Source organism: Podarcis muralis, chromosome 9, assembly GCF_964188315.1.
Source record: "Podarcis muralis chromosome 9, rPodMur119.hap1.1, whole genome shotgun sequence".
Taxonomy (NCBI): Eukaryota; Metazoa; Chordata; class Lepidosauria; order Squamata; family Lacertidae; genus Podarcis; species Podarcis muralis.
The window spans coordinates 10759112-10782744 of NC_135663.1; the positions used below are offsets into that span (position 1 = coordinate 10759112).

At 47.0% G+C, this 23633-nt stretch overlaps 1 protein-coding gene across 6 annotated transcripts in view; it reads left to right on the top strand.

The window, feature by feature from the left end:
* The window catches only part of SHROOM3 (shroom family member 3), a 216100-nt gene that overhangs the window by 182054 nt on the left and 10413 nt on the right, over nucleotides 1–23633 (top strand). For all 6 annotated transcript variants that reach the window (XM_077933755.1, XM_077933754.1, XM_077933757.1 and 3 more), the window contains 5 exons: nucleotides 685–816; nucleotides 4421–7733; nucleotides 12560–12636; nucleotides 15831–16694; nucleotides 18564–19079. In XM_077933755.1, the coding sequence (XP_077789881.1) occupies nucleotides 685–816; nucleotides 4421–7733; nucleotides 12560–12636; nucleotides 15831–16694; nucleotides 18564–19079 (4902 nt within the window). The remainder of the gene's footprint in view (nucleotides 1–684; nucleotides 817–4420; nucleotides 7734–12559; nucleotides 12637–15830; nucleotides 16695–18563; nucleotides 19080–23633) is intronic.

The window sequence follows — 23633 nt, forward strand, 5'->3', positions numbered from 1 at the left end:
CAAAGCTACCAGCATGAGTTTGACCAAACTGCGGGAGGCAGTGGAAGACAGGAGTGCCTGGCGTGCTCTGGTCCATGGGGTCACGAAGAGTCGAACACGACTAAACGACTTAACAACAACAACAACAATGTGCTATTAACTCTGATAAGTCCTCTTGCATCCCTGGACGAAGAGAAGGGTGTGAGAGCATGTGCAGAAACTAGCCTACTGCACAAAGGCAAAATTTGCACTTCTTTCTCTGCCCACCACTTGCACGTGGCCCCAGAAGGTTGTGCAGGATTGAATGCGGCCCTCAGATTGAAACAGATTCTGTACCCTTGTTTGAAGCAAGGCTCTCTAGTAGGTTCCAAGCCACATTCCTCTTAAGGTTGCCACCAAAGCCCCAGGATTAATCTAATGACATTTTTGACATTTAGGGTATCCTCTTGCACCAGGCCCAATGAGATGGTTAGTGTGTTTTTCAACAGGATGGTCTCAGTGGAACACACTGGTGCATAGCACCAGAGCAGAATGTAATAAACATTAGGGAGCAGAGACCGTGACGTGTTTGTATTCTTGACAGGGTCACGCTGCTGGCACAGAATAAATGCTAAATAAGAATCATATTGCTCCTGCTCCACCTGTCAGGGTATCTGAGCAAGTTCCTGCCTCTAATTATTTTACCCCCTTTTGTTCTTTTCCCAGACGAAGCGACCCTGTGGGCCGACCGCACTCCTGGCATTCTGCCAAGTTTATAGAGAACCAGCCCAATCTCAGCATGATGCAAATATCTCCTGGCATGATTGGCACTCCGTGGCACCAAGCCTACCATTCCAGGTAAGTCTCACAGCATTTTGGCCAAAACAACAACAAGCCTGTGTCCGAGGATTGGTGTGTTGTGTGCTTCCCATTCCAGGAAGAGGACAATTTATGCTCCACCCTGAAAGCATAATCCTCAGCAGTAATCTGCATTCACCTCACAGTCTTTTAAAAGCTGCTGAGCTTTCTGTGCCAGGTGCTGCGCTACCTTTATGGATCTGAAACAATGGTGTATCAGGTTGAACAGGCAGGTACCCTCAGCCATTTTTGCAAAAGCTGTGCAGCCACGGTGATGGAGCAGGGGACTTATCAAGCAGCGAACTTTGCCCGAATTTCCCTGCCGATTGTAGAGGCTCTTCACTAAAAAAAAGAAAAGAGCAGATAAATCAAAATTCTGAATTCTATAGCCTTTGCACATTATTCAGATTTCATTCATTCGCTGCTTTTGCATCATCTGTTCTGCTTGCTCTATCCCAGGGGTCAGCAAACTTTTTCAGCAGGGGGCCAGTCCTCTGTCCCTCAGACCTTGTGGGGGGGCCAGACTGTGTTTTGAAGGGGGGGGGAAATGAATGAATTCCTATGCCCCACAAATAACCCAGAGATGCCTTTTAAATAAAAGGACACATTCTACTCATGTAGACCATCCGCAGGCTGGATTTAGAAAGCAATTGTGCTGGACAGGCCCCCGGGCCTTAGTTTTCCCACCCATACTCTGTCCCTTGCAAGTTTGTTCCATTTGCAGAATACATACAGGTTTCAGAATTCAGCTTTTCTTGGCACAGGAATATGTTTTTTTAAAGGAGCTGATCATATAGAGCTTCTGCCTGTTCCCTCCAATGTGTTTCCACTTTTCTGTATCTGTTCTGGAAGGTGGAACATAACACAACTGGAAAGTTCTTAGTGATGTTTCTTTTTCTATGTACAGACAAATCCCCAGTCTTTCAATCTCCTTGAACATCTTTGTAGCAGATTCCCAATCTCAGCATCAGCACAGTGGCTTTTCCTCCTCCCCAACTTAGCCGCTGGAATTTCAAGACCTCTGTGAAACCTAAATACTGGCACCAATAGTAATTTATTGAGATCAAAGGAAGCATGGGATGGGAAAGCAGGAAGAGACTCTAGGATTACAAAAAGAAACGAAAAAAGAAACCATTCCAACGGAGATGTGTGTTTTCTTTCTCTCCTTGACACCCAACACAAATCATCTGGCAACGGCATTCATTCCATCCCAGGGAGCTGCTCTTTTTTTCATTATTCTTTGCTATGGCCTAGCTCATAGAGTTCCAAGCCCCAGATTTCTGCCGTCTCTGTTGTCGCATCTCTGCTTGGCATAGAAGCCATCTCTCCAGGTGTTTCAACACTGAAGAACGCCAGTGGCATCTAGTGGTCGGATTGCCAGCCTTCTTCTGTCGCTATCTGGTGGTAATAGGTGAGGGCCAGAGTGGTCAAATTGGGAGATCATTTGTTTAAAAAGGAAAGCAAACGGCACAATTGGCTGAGGAAATGAAACCAGAAAAATGACCAGTTCTGTTGAAACCGTTCCTCCTCCTCCTTATTCTCTGTGATCTGGTTCTTTCTCATTCTCTGTACACTGGTACCTCGGGTTACATATGTTTCAGGTTACATATGCTTCAAGTTACAGACTCCGCTAACTCAGAAATAGTACCTCGGGTTAAGAACTTTGCTTCAGGATGAGAATAGAAATCGTGCTCTGGGGGCAGTGGGAGGCCCCATTAGCTAAAGTGGTGTCTCAGGTTAGGAACAGTTTCAGGTTAAGAATGGACCTCCAGAATGAATAAGTTCTTAACCCGAGGTACCACTGTACTTCTTCTTCACTTGGCGAACAGCTCAGTCCCTAGATAGTTGCTTTGCAGCATCCTTCCTTTTGCCTTTATGTTTTTGCTTCCATGTGGTGAGGATATTATCCTTAGGCTAGGAGGTACCATGAGAAAAGAGAATGCTGAGCCGGAGAACATCACAAACCAGGCAACAGTTGGGCCTTGGGACACTAAAGGCTCATCCACACTTTGCACTGTTCTTTCTGAGCACATACTTTAACACTCTAACGTCCAAGAACTTTTGTCCCCCCCCCCCCCCCGGCACATTTCCCACACAAACCCGCTCTTTACTGCCGAATTGGAGCAAACAGCAATTTGTGAACGAGTCCTTGGTTCCCCAAGGCCCTGCCATTGTCACAGCAGGAGACACGACACATGGGCTTATAAGGAAATTGAGGGCTTTTCAGTGGGCCCATCAGAGTGGGCTTGGCCAGAGCAACTTGGCTTGAGGAGGCCAAGTTTATGCTGTCATGGGGCTGAGGGGAAATTGACTGTGCCAGAGCCAGGCTGGGGCTGTGGGATGCCATATTTGAATGAATTTCAAACGCCCAGCTCTATTGACCAAGCCCACTGCTGATTGATTGCGGGCATCATTCAGAAGAGAACCATTTTTTTTATTTCCCCCTCCTCTCCCACAGTTTACCCATGTCCTCCCTGCCACCCCATTTCTTAACCGAAAGGATGAGGTGGCAATCATAGGCCTCAGGCTTGAGGTCTCAGCTCCACTGCTGGCACTTGCAGCAGCATTCAGGCGCTCTGGGAAATGTAGTTCCTAAGCTTCCTTGTGTCAATGTGAAGGATTCACCTTCCTTTGAGGTAAATAATGGATTATCCCATTTTGTTGATGTTGACTCAGCATGGACCTGGGGTCCCTTGAGCCACTGTGTAGCTGAGTAATAATGACAGTGAACCAGGCTGGTTTGAAGGCCTACACGTCTTCATCAGCTTGTATGAGGGAAAATAATGTCAAGGAATCAACCTAACCAGCTTCCTCCCCTCCAAAGTAGCAACAACAACTGGAGGGTTCGTGCCTGCAACTGAGCCTCCTTGACAAATAGCTGTGTCATATCCTTTCTGGAGCAGCCTTTGACTTTTTGTCAGCTTGGTCCGTGATGAAAAGCTCTTGCCATGGACTTATTGAAGCTGTTGTGGTTCCGCTGCTCTCTGTCCCATCTCCACCCCATCCCTCATTGCCTCCTTCCCTGTCATGTCTGTTTAGTTTTCTCACAGCAAACAAAATGTCTCCAGTTCAGTTGGAGATTCCAGGAACACTGCCAGCGTATAGCCTTCACCTCCATAAAAAGAAAAGAAGCGAAAAAAGAAAGAGAGAGAGAGACATGGAGGAGGGGGCAAATTCCTCTCCGTCCTCAAGCTTCTCTTACTCTCTTGTTCTTCCTTTCACCCTCTTTCTCTCTCTCTCTTACTCGTGGATGTCTGGGTATTCTGGTGACGTTTAGGGTGCTTTTGATGGATTGCGAGGGTGGAGCAGACATGCTTGGACTTCCCTGCAAAGCCTCCCCTGCTTGCGACCTGCCTCCCATCTATTTTTTCCCCTCCCTTCCTAGTGATAAATAAGAGACATGTGTTGCAATGTCAAGCGGTCCTTCCGAGCAAACCAGGATGACTGCAGACTAAGAACAGAACAAGGCCCAAATATGGGTTTTCGTCTCTTCCTCTAAAAACTAAACATATCCCTCAGAGTCCCTTTATAAGCCAGTACAACTCTCTCTTGCTCTCATGTTAACAAGTTTTCGCTTCTCTCTCTCTCTCGCTCCTTCCTCCAGTTCCTCCACAAGCGATCTCTCCGGCTATGAGCATGGCTATTTAAGAAGAAGTCCTGACCAGTACAGCTCTAGGGGAAGCATGGAGAGTTTGGACCATACCCCTGCGGGGTATACCTATCACCCCTGCCACCTCTCGCCAGCCAAATCCACCAATAGTATTGACCAGCTTGCCCATCTCCACAGCAAGAGGGATTCCGCCTACAGCTCTTTCTCAACCAGCTCCAGCATCCCCGAATACCTGGCGCCCACGTTCTGCAAGGAGAGGTCCTATTCCATGGAGAACGTCCATTCCCGGGGCAGATCACAAGAAGGAGGCATGAGGCAGGCTGACATCAGGTACATTAAAACTGTCTACAACGCCCAGCGAGGCGTTTCGGAAGAATACGAAGTGAAGTCCTCTGCTCTTTCGCCAAGCTGTGAGTCCCAGGCTAAAGGATACGGCTACAGCAGGTTGCACGGCTACAGCAAGGGCCTCCCGACCCGGAGCTCGTCTGACAGCGATAGCCACTATATGAAGGGGCCCCCCATGCCACCGACCCGTAGTGACAGTTACGCAGCAACCAGGCACCACGAGAGGCCCAGCTCCTGGTCCAGCCTTGAACACAGGAAGTCCTATAGGACTCACCCCAAAAGTGCTTGGTCTCACCTAGGCCAGGGCACCCCTCCTCCAGGGCATCTCCAGAAACCTGCATTCCTAGAAGGACAGCTCCACACTGTGATGGAGAAGAGCCCAGAGAGCAGTCCCACCATGAAGCCCAAACAGGTTTACTCGCAGGCAGCTCAGCCAGGGCAGCCTTTGCTTCCTACTGGTGTCTACCCTGTCCCTTCTCCTGAGCCCCACTTTGCCCAGGTTCCTCACCCTTCCGCAAGCAACAGTGGGATGCTTTACCCAGCGCTTGCCAGAGAGAGTGGGTACGCACCCGCCCCTGCGTCTTCTCCATCCTCGTGCGAAAACGCTGCAGCCTGCAGGCAGCATGCTGGCTTGGACGAGAACGGAAACCAAAGCCCGCCGAACAAGGCTGCCATCTTCTACCAGCCTGAGTACGCGCCAGGGAAGAAGCAGGAGGTGGAAGACGCGGCTGCAAAGTTCGTCTTGTACAGGATGCATCCCGAAGCCTACCCCGCGTCTCCCAGGCAGGATGAGTCGGCGGCGCCGTATATGACCACAGCTTCGATCCAGGAAAGTGCAAGAAACGCACAGCACTCGAACCACAGCTCTCAGGCACGCCTGCCTCACCCGAGGGACGTGATTGACAGCAAAGGCCTCTGCCACTCAAAGGGGTACGGGGCAGGAGAGCAGAAGGAAGATAAGAACGCAAACCTGCATCCCACAGCTCAAAACCAGTGGAACTCCAGTAAGGCCAAGCAGCAAGCTTTTTCCTCCTTGCAAAACATCCCAGAGAGCAGCAAGCTGCAGAACAACTTGGATCTGAAGGAGGTACCACAGTGCAAGGGCTACTCCAGTGCCAAGTGGCATGTTGTGAATTACAGCAGCCAAGCGGAGAAGGGACAGATCCCTGGGCACTGGCAGGATGGTGAGTGGCACAGCTTAGAAGGGTACCAGGACACCATTCCCAGCGCAGAGCATTTCCATGGGGTGGAGCCAAAGTACAAGGAGCCCTCTTCTCCGATGGCCCCTAAGATGTCAGACTTAAATATTCACCAGCTGGGTTCTAGCAACCTCCAGAACTCTCAGTATGGGCAACTGGACTCTCGGAAGGCCCGGTGCTCTGTCCTGGAGAAGGTCAGCAAGATAGAGCAACGTGAACAAGGCGGCCAGTGGCTGCAGAGTCTCAGCCCTAACAGTTTCAGCCAGAATTTCAGCTCAGGCAAGCCCAACCTCAACCATGTTGAGGACATCCGAAAGAGGCGGAACTCTCAAGAGCATCTTCACTTGCTTGGAGATCACAGCCGCCTGGCCAGCACAAGGAGCTCAGACCCGGCTGCATATATGCAGCGCCCGAGCGAGAGTGGGGCTGGCAGACCAGAGAGGGCTAATTGGCACGGTGCAGAGCAGCAGATGGAGGCAGCAAGTGCTGCTGTGGCGATGCCAGGATGGCACAGCATCTATCCTCAGGCCGGGACCTCTGAAAGCGAGCCACCAAAACCGGCTGGGCAGCTGCCCCAAAGCAGAAGTGCTTTCCAGTTGTCGGAGGAGCGCGAGAGAGAACTGTTGTGGAAGGGCAGCACCCAGGACTCGAACGGCTCGCAGCTGGACCTCCCCTTTAGCAGGGCTTATAGGAACAGCATCAAAGATGCCCAGTCTAAGGTTTTGAGGGCCACCTCCTTCAGCCGCAAGGACCTCAACATCAGCCCTCAGTGTGGGAAGGAGCCCAGAAGGAGTGTGCAAAGGCCGGCATCAGCACATGTTGGGATGAGGAGCATGGCAGCGTCTCCCCATACCCCAAAGGAGAGGCATAGCATCACACCGACAGAGACCAAGCTGGATTATCCCAACAAAGAGAGCCTTCCTGCGCCTCTGCACGTGGCACGCATTGGGGGCAGGAGGCGCCTGAACCCCGACCAGAAAAAGAAGTCTTACTCCGAGCCGGAGAAGATGAACGAAGTGGGTGTGTCTGACAGCGAGCTGTCGCCCTTCTCCCACCAGAAGAAAGCCCTCCAGTTTGTTTTCCCAGAGAGTACGGTGGCTGACCGCTGCAAGATATTTGAGAGGGAGAACAAGGCGTGCTCCACCATCAATCTTTCCAAGCCGGAGCTGAAGCAGCTGCAGCAGAACGCACTGGCAGATTACATTGAACGCAAAACTGGGAAGCGGCCCTTGTCTGCATCCCAAGAGTCCAGCTTCCTGCAGGAGGGCTCTCAGTCCTCTTGCACGCAAACAGGTGCCCAAGAGGGGCACTCTCTTTCATCTTCATCCAGCATGAATTCTCTCCAGGACCAGAGTCTTTGCCATCGCCGGGAGTCCCTGGAGCCGGTCTCTAGAGCAGGGCGTGGCTTTGCCACTCTTCCTCCGGGGCTTATGGGCTGCTTCGATCCCAGCGGACCTGAGGGCAGGAAGGTGACCAGCCCAAATCACGGCAGCAGGAGCAGCTCCTTTCCCAGCTGGCTGAAAGCAGACCGGCGCCAGGATTGCAGAGCTGACCCAGAGCTCACCAAAAGCACCCAGACAGATCTTGACATCTGCACCAAGCCATGCCACGCTAATGACCAAGTTCTGGAGAAGAGGTCGGCACCCACCAAGAAGCCCGGGAAGTCGGCCTCTGCAGAGGACTTGCTGGAGAGATCGGAAAACCAGGCAGTCGCCGTCCACATCCGATCCAGGTCGTCTCCCTCAGCGGATAAAATGTGCCAGGTATGTAAAAGATATGGGACTTCCTTGGTCCATCTATTGTTCATTCCCCCTGGTTATGCTGGAGCGTAGACATTGGGTTGTATCCACTGTTAGCTCTGCTCAAAGTACTGTGGTCCCATTGAAGTTAATGGGTGTGACTACCATGGAGGCATTAATTCCTGTGGGTCTACTATTAGCATAGCTTAGTTGGGTTCAATCCATTATTGCGAACCTTCTAGTGTGCAGTGGAATTTGGTGGATATAAAAGCCACAATAGCCTCTACATTCTATGAGAATCTTCACATTTGCATGGAGGTTTCCCTTCCCACCTCTCCATAGAATTGTAGAGTTGGAGGGGACCCCAAGGGCCATCTAGTCCAACCCTCCCTGCAATACAGGAATCCTGCCCACAGGTGCCCCTGGGTGGGCTCGAACCACCAACCACCTGGTTCACAGCCAGACGCACTGAACCATTGCACCGCAGGCAGATCTGGAAGCCCCTGGGTGCATGGAGCTCTGGACCCTGGGGCATAATGGGCCTGATCCACAATGAAAATTTCCAGCACAAGCCCTGTTTAAATGAGAGGCAATTGTGAAGAAGCATTCTTATAATATATCTATTCATTTACATGGGACCAGAAAGGTGGGTTGTGCAATGTTTGGCTGGTGGTATATCCTATCTTTGTTGAAACATAGTGCTTTTTTATTATTATTCACATGCATCCTGCTTTTCCCTTTGAGGGAAACTGTATCTCACAATGTCCTTCTATTTACATAAGGGCAACATTGGATGTGTCCCATGCAGAATCTGACCCTGGGAATCTGACCCTGGGTCTCCCCGTTTCAAAGCCAATGCTATAATACCCCCCCTAAACCGCAAACTGACTGTCATATTGCTTTATTGGTGACAATGGATTTTAAATTGGCTTTGGGCAAACGTTTTTAGTTTTAGCTCTGCATCCAGCTGCTGGTGCAAAGCACTCTTAGGAAACCTTTTGCCTGCTGAGGATTTTTAGAGAGACAAAAAACTGGGTTTCTGGAGGGAATAAACCACACAAACTCACAAAAACCATTTCCCCTCTTATTACCACCACCACTGCTGCCTCCAGGTATTTTAGAAGGCAATCTGGAAAACCACTTGCTCTGAGATTTCTCTTTGTAAAGCCCAAGAGCCCTGCCAGATTGCAAAATGCTTAGCCTGAGGCCTTTTGTTGTTTTCTTTCTCCTGCTGGCTTCTCTGTGCTCTTGCGCTGGCTGTATCAGGTTGTCTTGTCAGGCCACCACCAGACCTACCAAGCTTGTGTTTTCAAAACAGGACAGAGTAAACAGCAAAGCAAAATAGTGAAGGAGGCAAAATGCTTAAGCAGCTGCGGACCACCAACTTTCTCGTGTGTCCCTGGTTTGTAAGCAAATGTTCTAGCTGTGCCACGTTATCTAGCTAACATCCTTGGTGTCCATTGTGCATTGTGGCTCTTTTAAATTCACTCTGTGGAACTGTGTTGACAACGAGAGCTACTGCAGTCTTTATGAGCACATCCGGCATGAAGCTGAACTAGCTGGCATTTTAAGGAGCCAGTGTGGTGTAGTGGTTAGAGTGTCGGACTAGGACCTGGGAGACCAGGGTTCAAGTCCCCGCTTGGCTGTGAAGCTCACTGGATGGCCTTGGGCCAGTCCCTGCCTCTCAGCCTAGCCTACCTCACAGGGTTGCTATGAGGATTAAATGAGGAGTAGGAGAACCATGTATGCCACTTTGAGCTCCTTGGGAGAAAAATGTGGAATATAAATGGAATCAAATGGAGGTTTTTAAGCAGAGGTTGGATGGCCATCTGTCATGTATGAGATTCCTGCATTGCTCGGGGTCCCCTCTACAATTCTGTGATTCTATAATTTGCAAGTATATGGGGATTAACCATATAGATATTGGAATAGAGCCACACCACTTTGCATGTTAATATCTCATTTATGGTATCTCTGACCCATATTTCATCCAGCTGGTCCCATGGTCAGAATCCAACGATAAAACAAGTTAATAAATTAATAACCATAGGCACATAATGATCAAAGCAGAAAACATCCTCAGATCAATGGGCAACAGCATCATAGTTCTCATCCCAAAGACCTGGGTGAAAGCCAACTGAAAGAAAGTCAACAGTGTCAGCCGTAGAGACACCGATGCACTAGATCAGGGATGTCCAACAGGTCGATTGGGATTGACTGGTCGATCCCATGGAGGTTTCGGTCGATCACGGGCTCCTTTTCCTTCCCGCCCCACCCCCTCGCCCTGTCCTCCATTTGTGCATGATCGCAATTTGCACATGATAGCAAGACCTACACTGGCTCCCAGTATGTTTCCGAGCACAATTCGAAGTGTTGGTGCTGACCTTTAAAGCCCTAAACGGCCTCGGCCCAGTATACCTGAAGGAGCGTCTCCACCCCCATTGTTCTGCCCGGACGCTGAGGTCCAGCACCGAGGGCCTTCTGGCGGTTCCCTCACTGCGAGAAGCCAAGTTACAGGGAACCAGACAGAGGGCCTTCTCGGTAGTGGCACCTGCCCTGTGGAACGCCCTCCCAGCAGATGTCAAACAGAAAAACCACTACCAGACTTTTAGAAGACATTTGAAGGCAGCCCTGTTTAGGGAAGCTTTTAATGTTTAATAGACTATTTTAATATTCTGTTGAAAGCAGCCCAGAGTGGTTGGGGAAACCCAGCCAGATGGGCGAGGTATAAATATAATAATAATAATAATAATAATAATAATAATAATAATAATAATAATAATAATAATAATATATCGCTAGAACAGGAGATGGAATTGTCACTGTATGGCTGTTTCTTTTCTTAGCAATCTTTTGGTGAGCAACTTCTCCCCTTTCTCCTTCCCCCTCTCCCTCTCTTTGACCTGAAACCCCCCCAGTTTTTATTTTGTGAGTGGGTCGCAGTCTCTTGGGAGTTGGACATCCAAGGGGGAAGTCATTCTGGAGATAGGGTGTCATTTCATGTACCACCATCCCTACCACATGCTTCACCTACTGGTGGAGCCACAGGTAGGGTAGCTTCTGCAGAGTTTCACCCACTGACAGGAGGGTATGGGGACAGTGTTTGCAAGTCATTTAGGGCTTATTGTCAGCACCTTGAATTGAGCATGGGAAATGAAAACGCAGTCATTGCAGAGGTGAAGTGCATCCCATGCCAGAACAGGGCATCTCACTGGTTCCAAAGACCTGTGAGTCCATCCTAGCCCCTCTGTCTTGCCGATTCAGTTTCAGGGGTTTGCTTGTTTTTTGGAGGGAAGCCAATGTTTGGTGTAGATGTGACCAAAGAGGGAGGAACTAAGTCAAATTGGAGGGTATGAGAGCCTCTGTGGCCACACAGGTTCTCCAAGGCCTGGTCAATTTAATTGCACCCAACCTGTGGTTTGAATATGAATGTTTTCCTGCAAACCCCAAACATGTTTTTAGAAGGGGACGAGAGAAGGGGGTGAGGACAGAGAAAGAGTAGCAGTTAAAGCAAAACAGGATCTTCTCTCTTTTTTTTCTTGTTCCCTGTTTCCTTTTTTTAAAAAATCAGGTTTGCCAAAGCCTTTTTATCTGTTTCAGCAGCAGACGTGCCTCAGCTTTTGGCTTGCTATATATTTTTAAAAGGGATATATACTGTTCCCTGCAGACGGACTATAAATTACACTGCAGTGTCACTGAAGGAATTTGTTTAAAGATCTGAGGAAATTGATAGCTATGCGGAATTGCTGGCCCATCTGTCTTCAACCACACATTCTCCATCTTCTTCTGCGTCTCCTCTTTTAGCTTGTCTCAGCCTGCGTGCCGGGTAAATCTCCGGCTTATAAATTTGGTCAAGCACTTCAAACTCCCCACCCTGTCCCGGCTACAGCCTTTGCATCTAAAAACAAAGCAAGGCAAACTTTGGGGGGTTTTGGCGGGGGACAATCTTTGGAGTGGAGAATTATAGATTGAGTTGTGAGCTCCTTGATCTCAAAACATGCACCTCTTCACATCTGGCAACTATATTTGTGTGCAAATTCCCAGGCTCTTTGTCTTGTTCTAGAATTGGGCTTTTCCTGTTTTAAAAAGTATTCACTATGTCTTGATAGGTAAGAATGTAATTGTGCAGGTGAATTTAAATTGGCAGCAAAGTCTCCCCGTGTCTTGGACGTCAGATGTTTTGGATATCAGAGATGCTGATTTAGTCCAACATCCTTCCTGTTCTCATGGTGTCCAGCCAAATGCCTGTGGAAAGCTCGCAAGCAGGATTTGAGCATGACAGCACTCTCCCCTTCTGCAGCTTCCAGCAGTTAATATTCCATAGAACCATAGAATGGTAGAGTTGGGACACCCAGAGAGCCATCTAGCCCAACCCGCTGCAATGCAGGAATCTCAACGTGTGGTAAAACTTAAAGTTAAATACCCCCCATGGTTATTTAATTATAGAATGTGGCATGATGGATTGTGTTAGAAGGTGGAATATAAATATTTGAACAAATAAATGCACGTATTAATTACCATCCTACACAGTCATACCTCATGTTACGTTTGCTTCAGGTTGCGTGTTTTCAGGTTGCGTTCCGCGGCGACCCAGAAGTACTGGAAAGGGTTACTTCCGGGTTTTGCCGCTCGCGCATGCGCAGACACGCAAAATGACGTCATGCGCAGAAGTGGCGAATCACGGCACACGCAGACATGGATTGCGTTCTGCTCATGTTGCGAATGGGCCTCCGGAATGGATCCCGTTCGCAACCAGAGGTACCACTGTACTTCTAAAGCAGTATTTATGCCTGCCTGCAGAATGTTCAGTTTTCTGTTTGCTTTTAACTTTGCTTCTCTTTCTGCTTAAGGACATCCTGATGGGAGAAAGTAGTGAGTTCAGCCATTTTGTGAAAGATCCTTTCTATGTCGTGGCTGCTGGCACCAGGTAGGTACTTATTCATTCTCTCTCTCTCTCTCTCTCTCTCTCTCTCTCTGTGTGTGTGTGTGTGTGTGTGTGTGTGTCACATACTACCAAATGACGACAGAGCAGTTTCTGTAAGAATAAGTAAAATACACCATTAAAAACCACAGCACACAATGAAACTAATAGTAAGATAGTCGTAGCATCTTAATAATACCATATCCCATCAGATGTCAAAGAGATAAATGACTACCTGACATTTAGAAAAACTTCAGGGAATGTGTGACATTTTAATGTATTTTTAATCTTTGTTGGAAGCTGCCCAGAGTGGCCTGGGGAGACCCAGCCAGATGGGTGGGGTACAAATAATAAATGATGATGATGAATGTTCACTGAAAGGGTTCTGATCACCTTATATTGGGGGGAAATGTATTCAAAATAGTAGGTGAGCTTGCCCCGTATATAGCTGAGGGGGGAAAAGCTTGCACACATCTTCATCAAGAGAAGCAGGTTAAAAAATAAAATCACAATTGCCTTTGGAACAAAAACAAGGTGTTTCAAGGTGTACTCCGAAGCAGTAAGGGAATCAAATATATCTGAAAAGATTGGCAAAGGCACAGAAACGAACCAAAAACTTATAAAACAAATTCAAAGGCATGTTTTCCCTGTGAACTGCATTCTTGCTCAGACACAGAAGATTATTGGATTTTCTGTGCCCACTCGTAGCACAATATCCATGCAAACTTTACCTTGAACCATGGTTACTGCTGCCGCCTCCATGGTTGTTCCAAAGCAGCTCTGGATAATGCGTGTATACTTCCCACCCACGCTGCTAGCACACATCATGTGTGTCATTGGTGTGATACGTAACCACACGGCCCTTCTTAACCATTTGATGGGAAATGTTCACATTATCAGGAGAGGCGCAGGGGTCACAGTGAAGGAGGTGCAAGCTCATATTCTGAGTCAGCTGATTCAGACTCAGCTGATTCTTTTGATGCACCACAAATAGCCTCTTATCACTTGGAGCAGCCTTTGCCAACCTGGTGCCCGCCTGGTGTTTTGAACTAAAACTGCCATCAGCTCCAGCCAGCATGGCTGTGCCGCCCAGTGCTTATGGGAGCTGTAGCCTGGAGGGTGCCAGGATTGCAAAGGCTGATGTATGGCTTTGAAAATAAAGAGTTTTAGAGCAGAGTGATTAACTTGGAATTGCAACAGCTAAGCCAGCCTTGGCGTCGGTGCCTAGTTTCTAGGAAAGTATTATGAAGCCAGAGGAGCCAAGACTTTTGCCCTGTGGGAATCTAGCAAACCGTTTTCGAATAGCTTTTAGTGGTCTTTGCGTGAAAGCAACCCTGGCTGTCGTCTCATCCTTCCCAATTAATCAGTGTTTCGAGACTCCTTTTATGAGTTGGCTTCTGCATGCAGCTTCTTAAGTAACGAGATTGACACTTGCAGAGAAACGAGCCAACGGGAGCAGGATATGGGCTATTAAGTAATATGCTTTGCTGCCAAGCCTGACATTCCTAAGTGCTTATTACCGTCTTAAGGTCTTCGGAATGCTGTTGCTGCATCAGCAATGTATGTGTTACATTAAGCACATTCCTCTGGCGGAAAGCTTTTTTTGTGTTCAGGAATTGTTTCACAGTTCTCTCCCCCACCCCCGCTCCAAAGAAGGGAACCGGTTGAGTTGGAAAAGCAATAGTTCACAGCAGACTAGCTAAATATTCAAATGAGCACTGGGCATTATTGAAGATGAGTCAAGGTTGGCCTCGTGAAAAGAAAGCCTAGCTCACAGCTCTGCCAGAATTCTGAAGGTATCAATAAGCCAGAGAGCATTCTTCACCATCCGTAAGGAAGTGAAGGTTTGTGGGCTTCCAAGGTAGCCTTTGATAAAGGCTTTTCATAAAACTGAATAGTTATGGTATAAGTTGAAACATCTTTTCAGGGAGCAACAGCTGGAAGAAAGAGAGATAGTGAATGTTAAAGGTAAAGGGACCCCTGACCATTAGGTCCAGTCGTGACCAACTCTGGGGTTGTGGCACTCATCTCGCTTTATTGGCCGAGGGAGCCAGTGTACAGCTTCCGGGTCATGTGGCCAGCATGACTAAGCCACTTCTGGTGAACCAGAGCAGCGCACGGAGACGCCGTTTACCTTCCTGCTGGACTGGTACCTATTTAGCTACTTCCATTTCGACATGCTTTCGAACTGCTAGGTTGGCAGGAGCAGGGACTGAGCAACGGGAGCTCACCCCGTCGCAGGGATTCGAACTGCCGACCTTCTGATCGGCAAATCCTAGCCTCTGTGGTTTAACCCACAGCACCACCCGCATCCTTAAAGGTAAAGGTAAAGGGACCCCAGACCATTAGGTCCAGTCGTGACCGACTCTGGGGTTGTGGCGCTCATCTCGCTTTATTGGCCGAGGGAGCCGGCGTACAGCTTCCGGGTCATGTGGCCAGCATGACTAAGCCGCTTCTGGCGAACCAGAGCAGCGCACAGAAACGCCGTTTACCTTCCCGCCGGAGCAGTACCTATTTATCTACTTGCACTTTGATGTGCTTTTGAACTGCTAGGTTGGCAGGAGATAGTGAATGTTAGGCTAAAGCAAAAGGAACTACTTCAAGAGAAAGACAAACAGGCGTTATTATCTATTTAAAAAAAAGGAATAGAAATATGCAATAGGAATGAATATCAGATAGCAATCATGGTGCCATGTGGAGACTGTGAGGTGTACACACTTTTTTTTTTAAAAAAGCAAGTTTCTAGTCCTTAACACTGGGGAGAAAATTGCTTGTAAGAATAAGGAAAATAGGATAGAGGCTCAGAGATCAGAAGCGGACTATGTATTGGTTCTTGGCACAGACTTCTGCTTTTACTTCATGCACCCAAACCTTCCCCTCCCACACAGCATGTTTTCAGCCTGCCTCCTCCGCAGCCTGAGTTCTTGATAAAAGAAATAACACGTTCAGCAAGAACACAGATAATTGCAGTATAATGAGAATATTGGGTGCATGCAAAGGTTCTCCATTTGTGCAGGTTTTATTTTCGTTGCTGAATTTTTGCAGCATTTGAACTTGGGGTATTATTATTATTATTATTATTATTATTATTATTATTATTATTATGAAAGCCTGGAGCCCGCATTGATATAAAATTGATGCATCAGCTTGATTGCCTTTTTTTTTTTTGGAAAACTCACTAGTTTTATACCCTGTCCTAGATCGTTTGGCAACAAAGAAAGAAGTCAGAAGGAGAAATCGGCGTTCACACAATATCGTCCCCACACTCGCCATAGCAATGAGAGTGTCGGCAGCTCATTCGTACCGAATGAGAGACAGAAAGCTCCGGATCTCCTCAGGCACCTCAGCGGGACCTCAGCATTTTCCTCACCTTCAGCAGATATGAAGGGCCATCTTCCTGAACCCAAACCAGGCGCCAGGCTTGCTACCCCTTCCAGATTTGGCTGGTCGCCATCTAACGGTGCTAACCCCATGCCAGCTCCCTCAGATTTCCAAGTTGCCAGTGAAAACCTAGTCACAAGATGGCACCCCAGACCTGAGAGGGATGACATTGTTCAGGGCCAGGTTCCGGAAAGTTCCAACGGCCCACCTAAAGAGCCGGTGGAAGAAATTACCTGGAGATGGAAGGCGACGCTTCCTCTAAGGCACCTCCCGCCTGCAATTAAGCGGATCAAAGATGAGGGCCCCTCCAGAAGCGCCATGCCTTTCCAGACATCTGGGCAGAAGGCCTTCCAGAGGTGGCAAAGCCTTCCATCGCAAAACAGCTCCTCTTCTGAGCCAGAGACTCCTTCTGGCCAAAGCAGGCTGTCCCTCCGCATCTCAGAGTCCTGCCTGCAGGTGTCACCTCAGGAAGAGGGTGATGACGACGTTTTCTTCCAGCCTCGCGTTTTGGATGCCGCCTATGAGCTTTCGCCCCCTCCACCGCCACTCCCCGCTCAGAGCCCCAGCAGTGCTGCTGAAAACACCATGGAAGAATTCCCTCCTCCTCCTGCTGGCATTCTGGAAGAGAAGGAGCCAGCAGCCAGGAACACTGCCAGCCTTGGAGAGGACAGGTCTGCACCCAGGTAAGGCTCTTCTTGCACGCCCATCCCTGCGCTTACTTTGCAAGCAATCCTTCTTGGAATCAACTTGGAATCAACTTGATCCCTTCCCCCTCTTTCCTTTTTCCTTCTGTGATGGAACTCCTATTTGGGGACTTCCCTGGCTTTTTTCTGGCACACGTAGGACTAGTCTGAATAGTTGGCCTTGGTGAAGATTTGACTTTTCATCCTCAAAAAGTTCTTGATTTGAGTTTCTTTTGAAATGAGGCTGTGTTTTAATGTTGCATTTTAATCTTGTTTTAAGTTGTATCTTAAGCAATTGTTTTTATACCTGGTGTTAGCCGCCCTAAGCCCATTCTTGGCTGGGGAGGGGTATAAATAAAATTTATTATTATAATAATATTTTTTTAAAATATTTTTTATTAAATTTTCCATTTTAACAATCCAATCAAATCACATTAAATATTCCAAATTATACAAATACATATCATATAGTCCAAATATTCTGCCAAATTGTATATAAAAAAATTGGGACTTCTCATGCTTCAAGTTCGGTGGGGCTCTGATCATCTTATATCTCTACTGCCTTGAGTTTCCAATAGAAAATTTATTATTATTGTTGTTGTTATTATTATTCTTCGTGTTTTGTTTCTTGGGATTCCAGCAACAATAACTTTAAAGGGTGCATAGAGCCTCAATTTTTATTTGATCTGTTTGTTCCAAACTAACCATATATTTGCTCCCAAAAGCTTTACAGCTGTTGAGGTCAACTGTTCTTTGAATAAAAACTGCCCAGTGCTCACTTAAGTTTTTGAAACCTTGGCATGTAACCTCTGATTATATTTGATCTCAGTAGATGTTCAATGGCAGTTAATATCCAGGCAGTATTTAATTCTATTTCAGTGGTTCCCAAACTGGGGGGGGGGGGGGGAGAGGGGGAATATGCAATGCCCCCTTGGTTCCATAAATTCGTCCCCAGTGTCCCCATTGTTCAAATTAAAAATATTTAGTTTAACTAATTCAACAAAATTGATGAACTTCATCCATTGATGCCAGCTTTTCCAGGTCTGATAGTCATTTATATCCCCCGCTGACCCCTTGCCTCTTAGCACCCTCTTCCTGGTAGATCCCTGCTGGAATGGTACCACCCATTTTAGGATGCACTGTTCTTTATTTTGATAGTTGGCATATTCATATTATTAGGCATGCATTTAATGGCTGGCCTTGTATGATGGTTACTGCACATGACTGAGAGGCTCAAACGATTTTGTTCTTGCCTTGGGAGAGGGGTGTTGGCACAGAGTTTCAGAAAGCCTGGTTTAAAATAGTTCTTAAATACTTAAATACACCTTTGTTAAAAAACCCGAAGCCTTCCTCCTAGGTATGATCGGAGACGAGATTAAAAAAGAAGACTACATAATGTTTCAATATGCAACTGTAGCTGCTAGGATTCTACTAGCACAAAATTGGAAAACCCCTAATATCCCGACCGTTAAAGATTGGCAAATTAAACTATTTGAATACTTAGAATTGGCAAAAATGACGCAGAATATCAGACAGCAAAAAGATACAAAGTTTAATGACGATTGGACCAAATTTATAACATATATGGAAACAAATTCTAGAAATCTAAAAATCACAGTAGGTTTAACATAATTCTTGTGATGCATAGATGATATAAAATGAAAACTGCATCCAAAACCGAGATGGAGGGAAGTCAATTCGTGTGTTTCTTTTTTGGTCCGTTTAGGTTTTCTGTTGTTTGTTCTTGTTCTTGTTTTCTTTTTTTCTCTTTTTTTTTTTAATGTACGGTTGTTCTGTTTTTCTGTTTGCTTATGAAAATTAATAAAAAGAATTTAAAATAAAATAGTTCTTCCCCCTGCTTATCGGCAGAAACTTCAAAAGGATTCCCAGGAACTTCGGCGAGAGAGAGAAAACGGGACCAAACGCCGCCTCCACTGCCAACGCCAAGAGCAGCCGGGCTGCTTCACCGCCCCCTGCCGGAACCTCAGGGCCCAAAGCGAATGGCGTCACGCCTTCCTCTGAAGCACAACAGCCGCCTCTGCGCTCTCAGGGGCTGCCTGACGAAGCTCCTGCCAGCCAGCCTCTTGCGCCTGTCATCACCAGCAGGGAGCCCGAAAACGGTGACCTCAGCCCCGAGAGTAACCCAGGGAAGATGAAGACCCCGGAGGACATCAAGGAGGAGGCTTTGGCAAAGGAGATCATCCACAAGGACAAGTCGCTGGCCGACATCCTGGACCCCGACTCCAAGATGAAGACCACCATGGACTTGATGGAAGGGATATTTCCCAGCGGGGCCAGGATGCTTCGAGAGAACTCGAAGAGGAAAATGATGCAGAAAGGGGTCAACAGCTCTCGCAGCGGCTCTGTCCTGCCCAGTGATAGCAAGTAAGTCCCATTTTCTTAAGGTTTTTGCACCCCATAGAGCAGATATTTTTTTACACTCCACTTACACGATGGGGCATGTTTTAAGCTCCATCTGCCTGTTTATCAGGCACCCATCCTGATATGTCTGCACAAAATTTATCTGGTTATCTGACGTGACCTGCGCATTGAACATTCATCGCAAGCACAGTATTATTATTATTATTATTATTATTATTATTATTATTATTATTATTATTGCAAGGCTATCTGGCCATCTGGTCCTTGTTATCCTGCACCTTCCAGTGCAATTTCCCATCATTTCTGTCAGACTTCCCACATTTAGAAGAGTTGGGAAATTGCATGGAATAAAAACCACTAGATGGCAATGTTGCATAACCTCCAGGCAAATCTTGTGCAAGAAAACCAGGATGAATGCTCCATAAACAAGCCCATCTGGAAGCGCCCCTGGGTGTTAAAATATTCCCTCTCTCCAGTTTGCCCAATGGGAATGTTTTCCCCAAAGCAGGCCCACAGCTGATGTCAACTGTTACGTCAGGTGGGTGGAGATGCAGCTGCCAAATAACGATCAGAAGCCTTAAAGTGCATTCCCAATTGTGCATTGGCAAGGAAAGCTTGCTTTCAGCACCAGTGAGCTGACCAGTGCTGAGTGTATTGTGGAGCTCTCTGTCAGGAACCATCATAGTGTTCCCTTGACCCATCAGGACCTCCATAGGGCAGCTACTACCTGCCCCAAACAGGCTTCCCGTGAGTTCAAATATTCCTTTGCATCACTGGATCGAATCGAAGTGCAATTGGGCTGTACGAAACATTGGTGTTCTTGTTTGTTGTTGTTTAGTCGTGTCCGACTCTTCGTGACCCCATGGACCAGAGCACGCCAGGCACTCCTGTCTTTCACTGCCTCCCGCAGTTTGGTCAAACTTATGCTGGCAGTTTCGAGAACACTGTCCAGCCATCTCGTCCTCTGTCGTCTCCTTCTCCTTGTGCCCTCAATCTTTCCCAACATCAGGGTCTTTTCCAGGGAGTCTTCTCTTCTCATGAGGTGGCCAAAGTATTGGAGTCTCAGCTTCAGGATCTGTCCTTCCAGTGAGCACTCAGGGCTGATTTCCTTCAGAATGGAGAGGTTTGATCTTCTTGCAGTCCATGGGACTCTCAAGAGTCTCCTCCAGCACCATAATTTAAAAGCATCAATTCTTCGGTGATCAGCCTTCTTTATGGTCCAGCTCTCACTTCCATACATCGCTACTGGGGAAACCATAGCTTTAACTATATGAACCTTTGTCGGCAAGGTGATGTCTCTGCTTTTTAAGATGCTGTCTAGGTTTGTCATTGCTTTTCTCCCAAGAAGGAGGCGTCTTTTAATTTCGTGGCTGCTGTCACCATCTGCAGTGATCATGGAACCCAGGAAAGTAAAATCTCTCACTGCCTCCATTTCTTCCCCTTCTATTTGCCATGAGGTGATGAGACCAGTGGCCATGATCTTAGGTTTTTTAATGTTGAGCTTTAGGTCATATTTTGTGCTCTCCTCTTTCACCCTCATTAAAAGGTTCTTGTTACTTTTTATTAATGACTCCTATAGTTATGAACTGCCAGAAGGCTTGTTGTGTGTCCTCCATCAGCCACAGCCAGCACATAATTAGTAACAGCAGTACAGTGGTACCTCGGCTTACATATGCTTCTGGTTATATACGCTTCAGGTTACAGACTCTGCTAACCCAGAAATATTACCTCGGGTTAAGAACTTTGCTTGAGGATGAGAACAGAAATCGTGCAGCGGCGGCACAGCAGCAGCAGGAGGCCCCATTAGCTAAAGTGGTGCTGCAGGTTAAGAACAGTTTCAGGTTAAGAACGGACCTCCGGAACGAATTAAGTACTGTACAGTGGTACCTTGGTTTATGAACTTAACCTGTTCCAGAAGTCCGTTCTTAAACCAAGGCGTGCTTTCCCATAGCAGCGGGGGACTCAATTTACAAATGAAACACACTCAACAGGAAGCGGAACATGTTCTTATTCCAAGGCAAAGTTCACAAACCAAAACACCTACTTTGGGGTTTTGCAGCGTTCTTAATCCAAATTGTTCATAAACTAAGCTACTCTTAAACCAAGGTGCCACTGTAGTAGCATAACACAAAACACATAATAAAAACACCAAATAACCCCCCTGCCGCAACACATTTAAAAGGGCACTGGGTGTCAGTCAGCCCAAGGCCCAGTTGAAGAGAAATGTTTTTGCCTGGCGCCCAAAGGTGTGCAATGAAAGCGCCAGACGAGCCTCTCTGGGGAGAGCATCCCACAAGGGGGAGCCCAGCAGAAGTTGGTGAAGCCTGACCTAAGGAGTCCAAAGGCAAAACAGACCATTCCCCATTGGATTATTCTTGTTTATATTTGTACAACACAGAGATGAAAATTCCACGGTTCATAAATAAATAAAATTTGGCAGTGTTGACATTGTGAGGCTTTTTGCAAAATGACTCTTTTGGGGATACAACACTACTGTTGTCATTTGGCAGCTGTGCCATCCCTGCTGTTTTATTTTTTTTATGAAAATCTTTATTAATTTTCACATAAACAAATATACATGATAAATACAAAATATACATGAATTACATAACATACATAACAAAAAACACTACAAATGAATAGAAACAATAAAGTAAGAGAGGATAAAGAAACAGACATAAACAAATACGATATATTACACTTACATGACAGATTAAAATATATAACTTCCAATAATTCTCATTATATTACTTATATTATATGTATTATTTGCACAGATTCATATTATTTTGAATATTTTATGTATTTCTTGCTTACCAGTATCACTCTATTTCTGCAAGTATTTTATTGTTCATACAGTACAATTTTAGATATTCTTTGAATATTTTCCATTCCCTATATACCTTCTGGTTTGACACTCCTCTAATTTTTCCTGTCAGTTTTGCTAGTTGCAGGTATTCTATCATAAGAATTTGCCACTCTGTAATCCATCCCTGATGGTTTAATGCACATAAGCGCACACAGCGCCGGGTTTCCTTTTTTTTCTTTTTCTTTGCAAAGCACCCAAAGACCTATTCCAGGCTCCTACCTGTTCCCCTGAAAAGGGACACAGCTTGATTTTTGCTTGTCTGTGTTAATGGTGCAAGGGTAGGATGTCACATAATCTCTGCAAGGACTTTCTTTTGAAAGAAAGCACGCGATATCTAAGAATCAATCCATCCTGCAGCTTGAGAGGAATGTGCAGAATGAATAGCGCCTCTTTCTTCTGGTGGCTCTCGAGTTCGGTTCAGGGAACAGTTATGATTTCTCAGAAGCTTATTGGAGTGCAGGAGGTGTGGAGCCTCCGGTCTGGGCGGGGAAGGGCAAATTTGGTTCTCCAAGTCACTCTGTCTGGCCTCTGGGACTCTCCCAACACCACACGCTCTCACCAGCCACACACCACCTCATCCCAGGCCACTGCCTTTAACAATCCCGCTTTGCAATCTCCTGACGTGCTCTTGCCTGGCTGGAACATGTCCTTAAACTCTGATAGGACCTTTTGGTTTCCTGAAGCAAGGCCAGTGAGAGACGTGGCCTGGGAAGGGGTGTGGCCTGGAGGGGGCTGCATTTGGGCATTTGATGCAGACTGTCAGTAGCCCATGCGCTTCATTCCGGTGGTCCATGGCATGTTGGAGAAGAACACTTGCAGTCGCAGTTCTCCTGAATTTAAATGGCAATGCAATAAAATCATAGCTGTCAAGCGTCCCTTATTTGGCGGGACAGTCCCTTATCCCAGCGCCATGTCCCGCTGCTGTCCCTTATTGATGATGTCCCTTAAATTTCCCGGGTTTCAAAGGAAGCAGCTCCTTTCCCTCCCTCCTTGCCAGCCAGGGAGGAGGGAGGCTCCAACTGTGTTGCTTGGCTGCGTTGCTCACCCAATAAGAACAACTGGGGGGGTGGAGCTTGCATGCCTTGTGCTGATCAAATCGGCTGCGTTGCCTGGGGACTCGCCTTTGCTCAGCGCTTCCCAGCGGAGAGGTGACGGTGGTTTCTCTTGAGGCTTCGTTTGGCTGCTGGCTGGGCTTTCTGCCTTTGGCTCGGAGGGGCTCAGAAGTTGAACTTGCAAAATCCCTTAGTTTGGCTGCTGATCCCTTATTTCCGAGGCTGCTGGTCCCTTATTTTCAAATCTGTAAGTTGTCAGCTATGAATAAAATTACATTGTAAGAACCAAAAGAGCAGTAAAAATGAAATTACAAATCATTCACCACCTAGCACACCAGGGAGAAAAATCATTAAGTGGTCTGCCAAGACTCTCAGTGATTTTTAGTGGGAGGCAGTCTTGTGCTATATGCGTGGAGATGTTGATTAAGCATGAACTGTTTTTAAAAAATAGTTAAACTTGCGCCATCTGGTGGCAACCCCCAATTAAATTCACTTACTTGTGGGGAAAGTACCAAAGAAGCCATGGGTTTGGGGTCTCAAAGCAAGGCACGAGGGCAAAATCCCTCCTGCAGTTTGTGCATGCGTGTTTCTTCATCGGTACAAGAATGGCAGCCGTGTATGTCCCAGACTCCTACA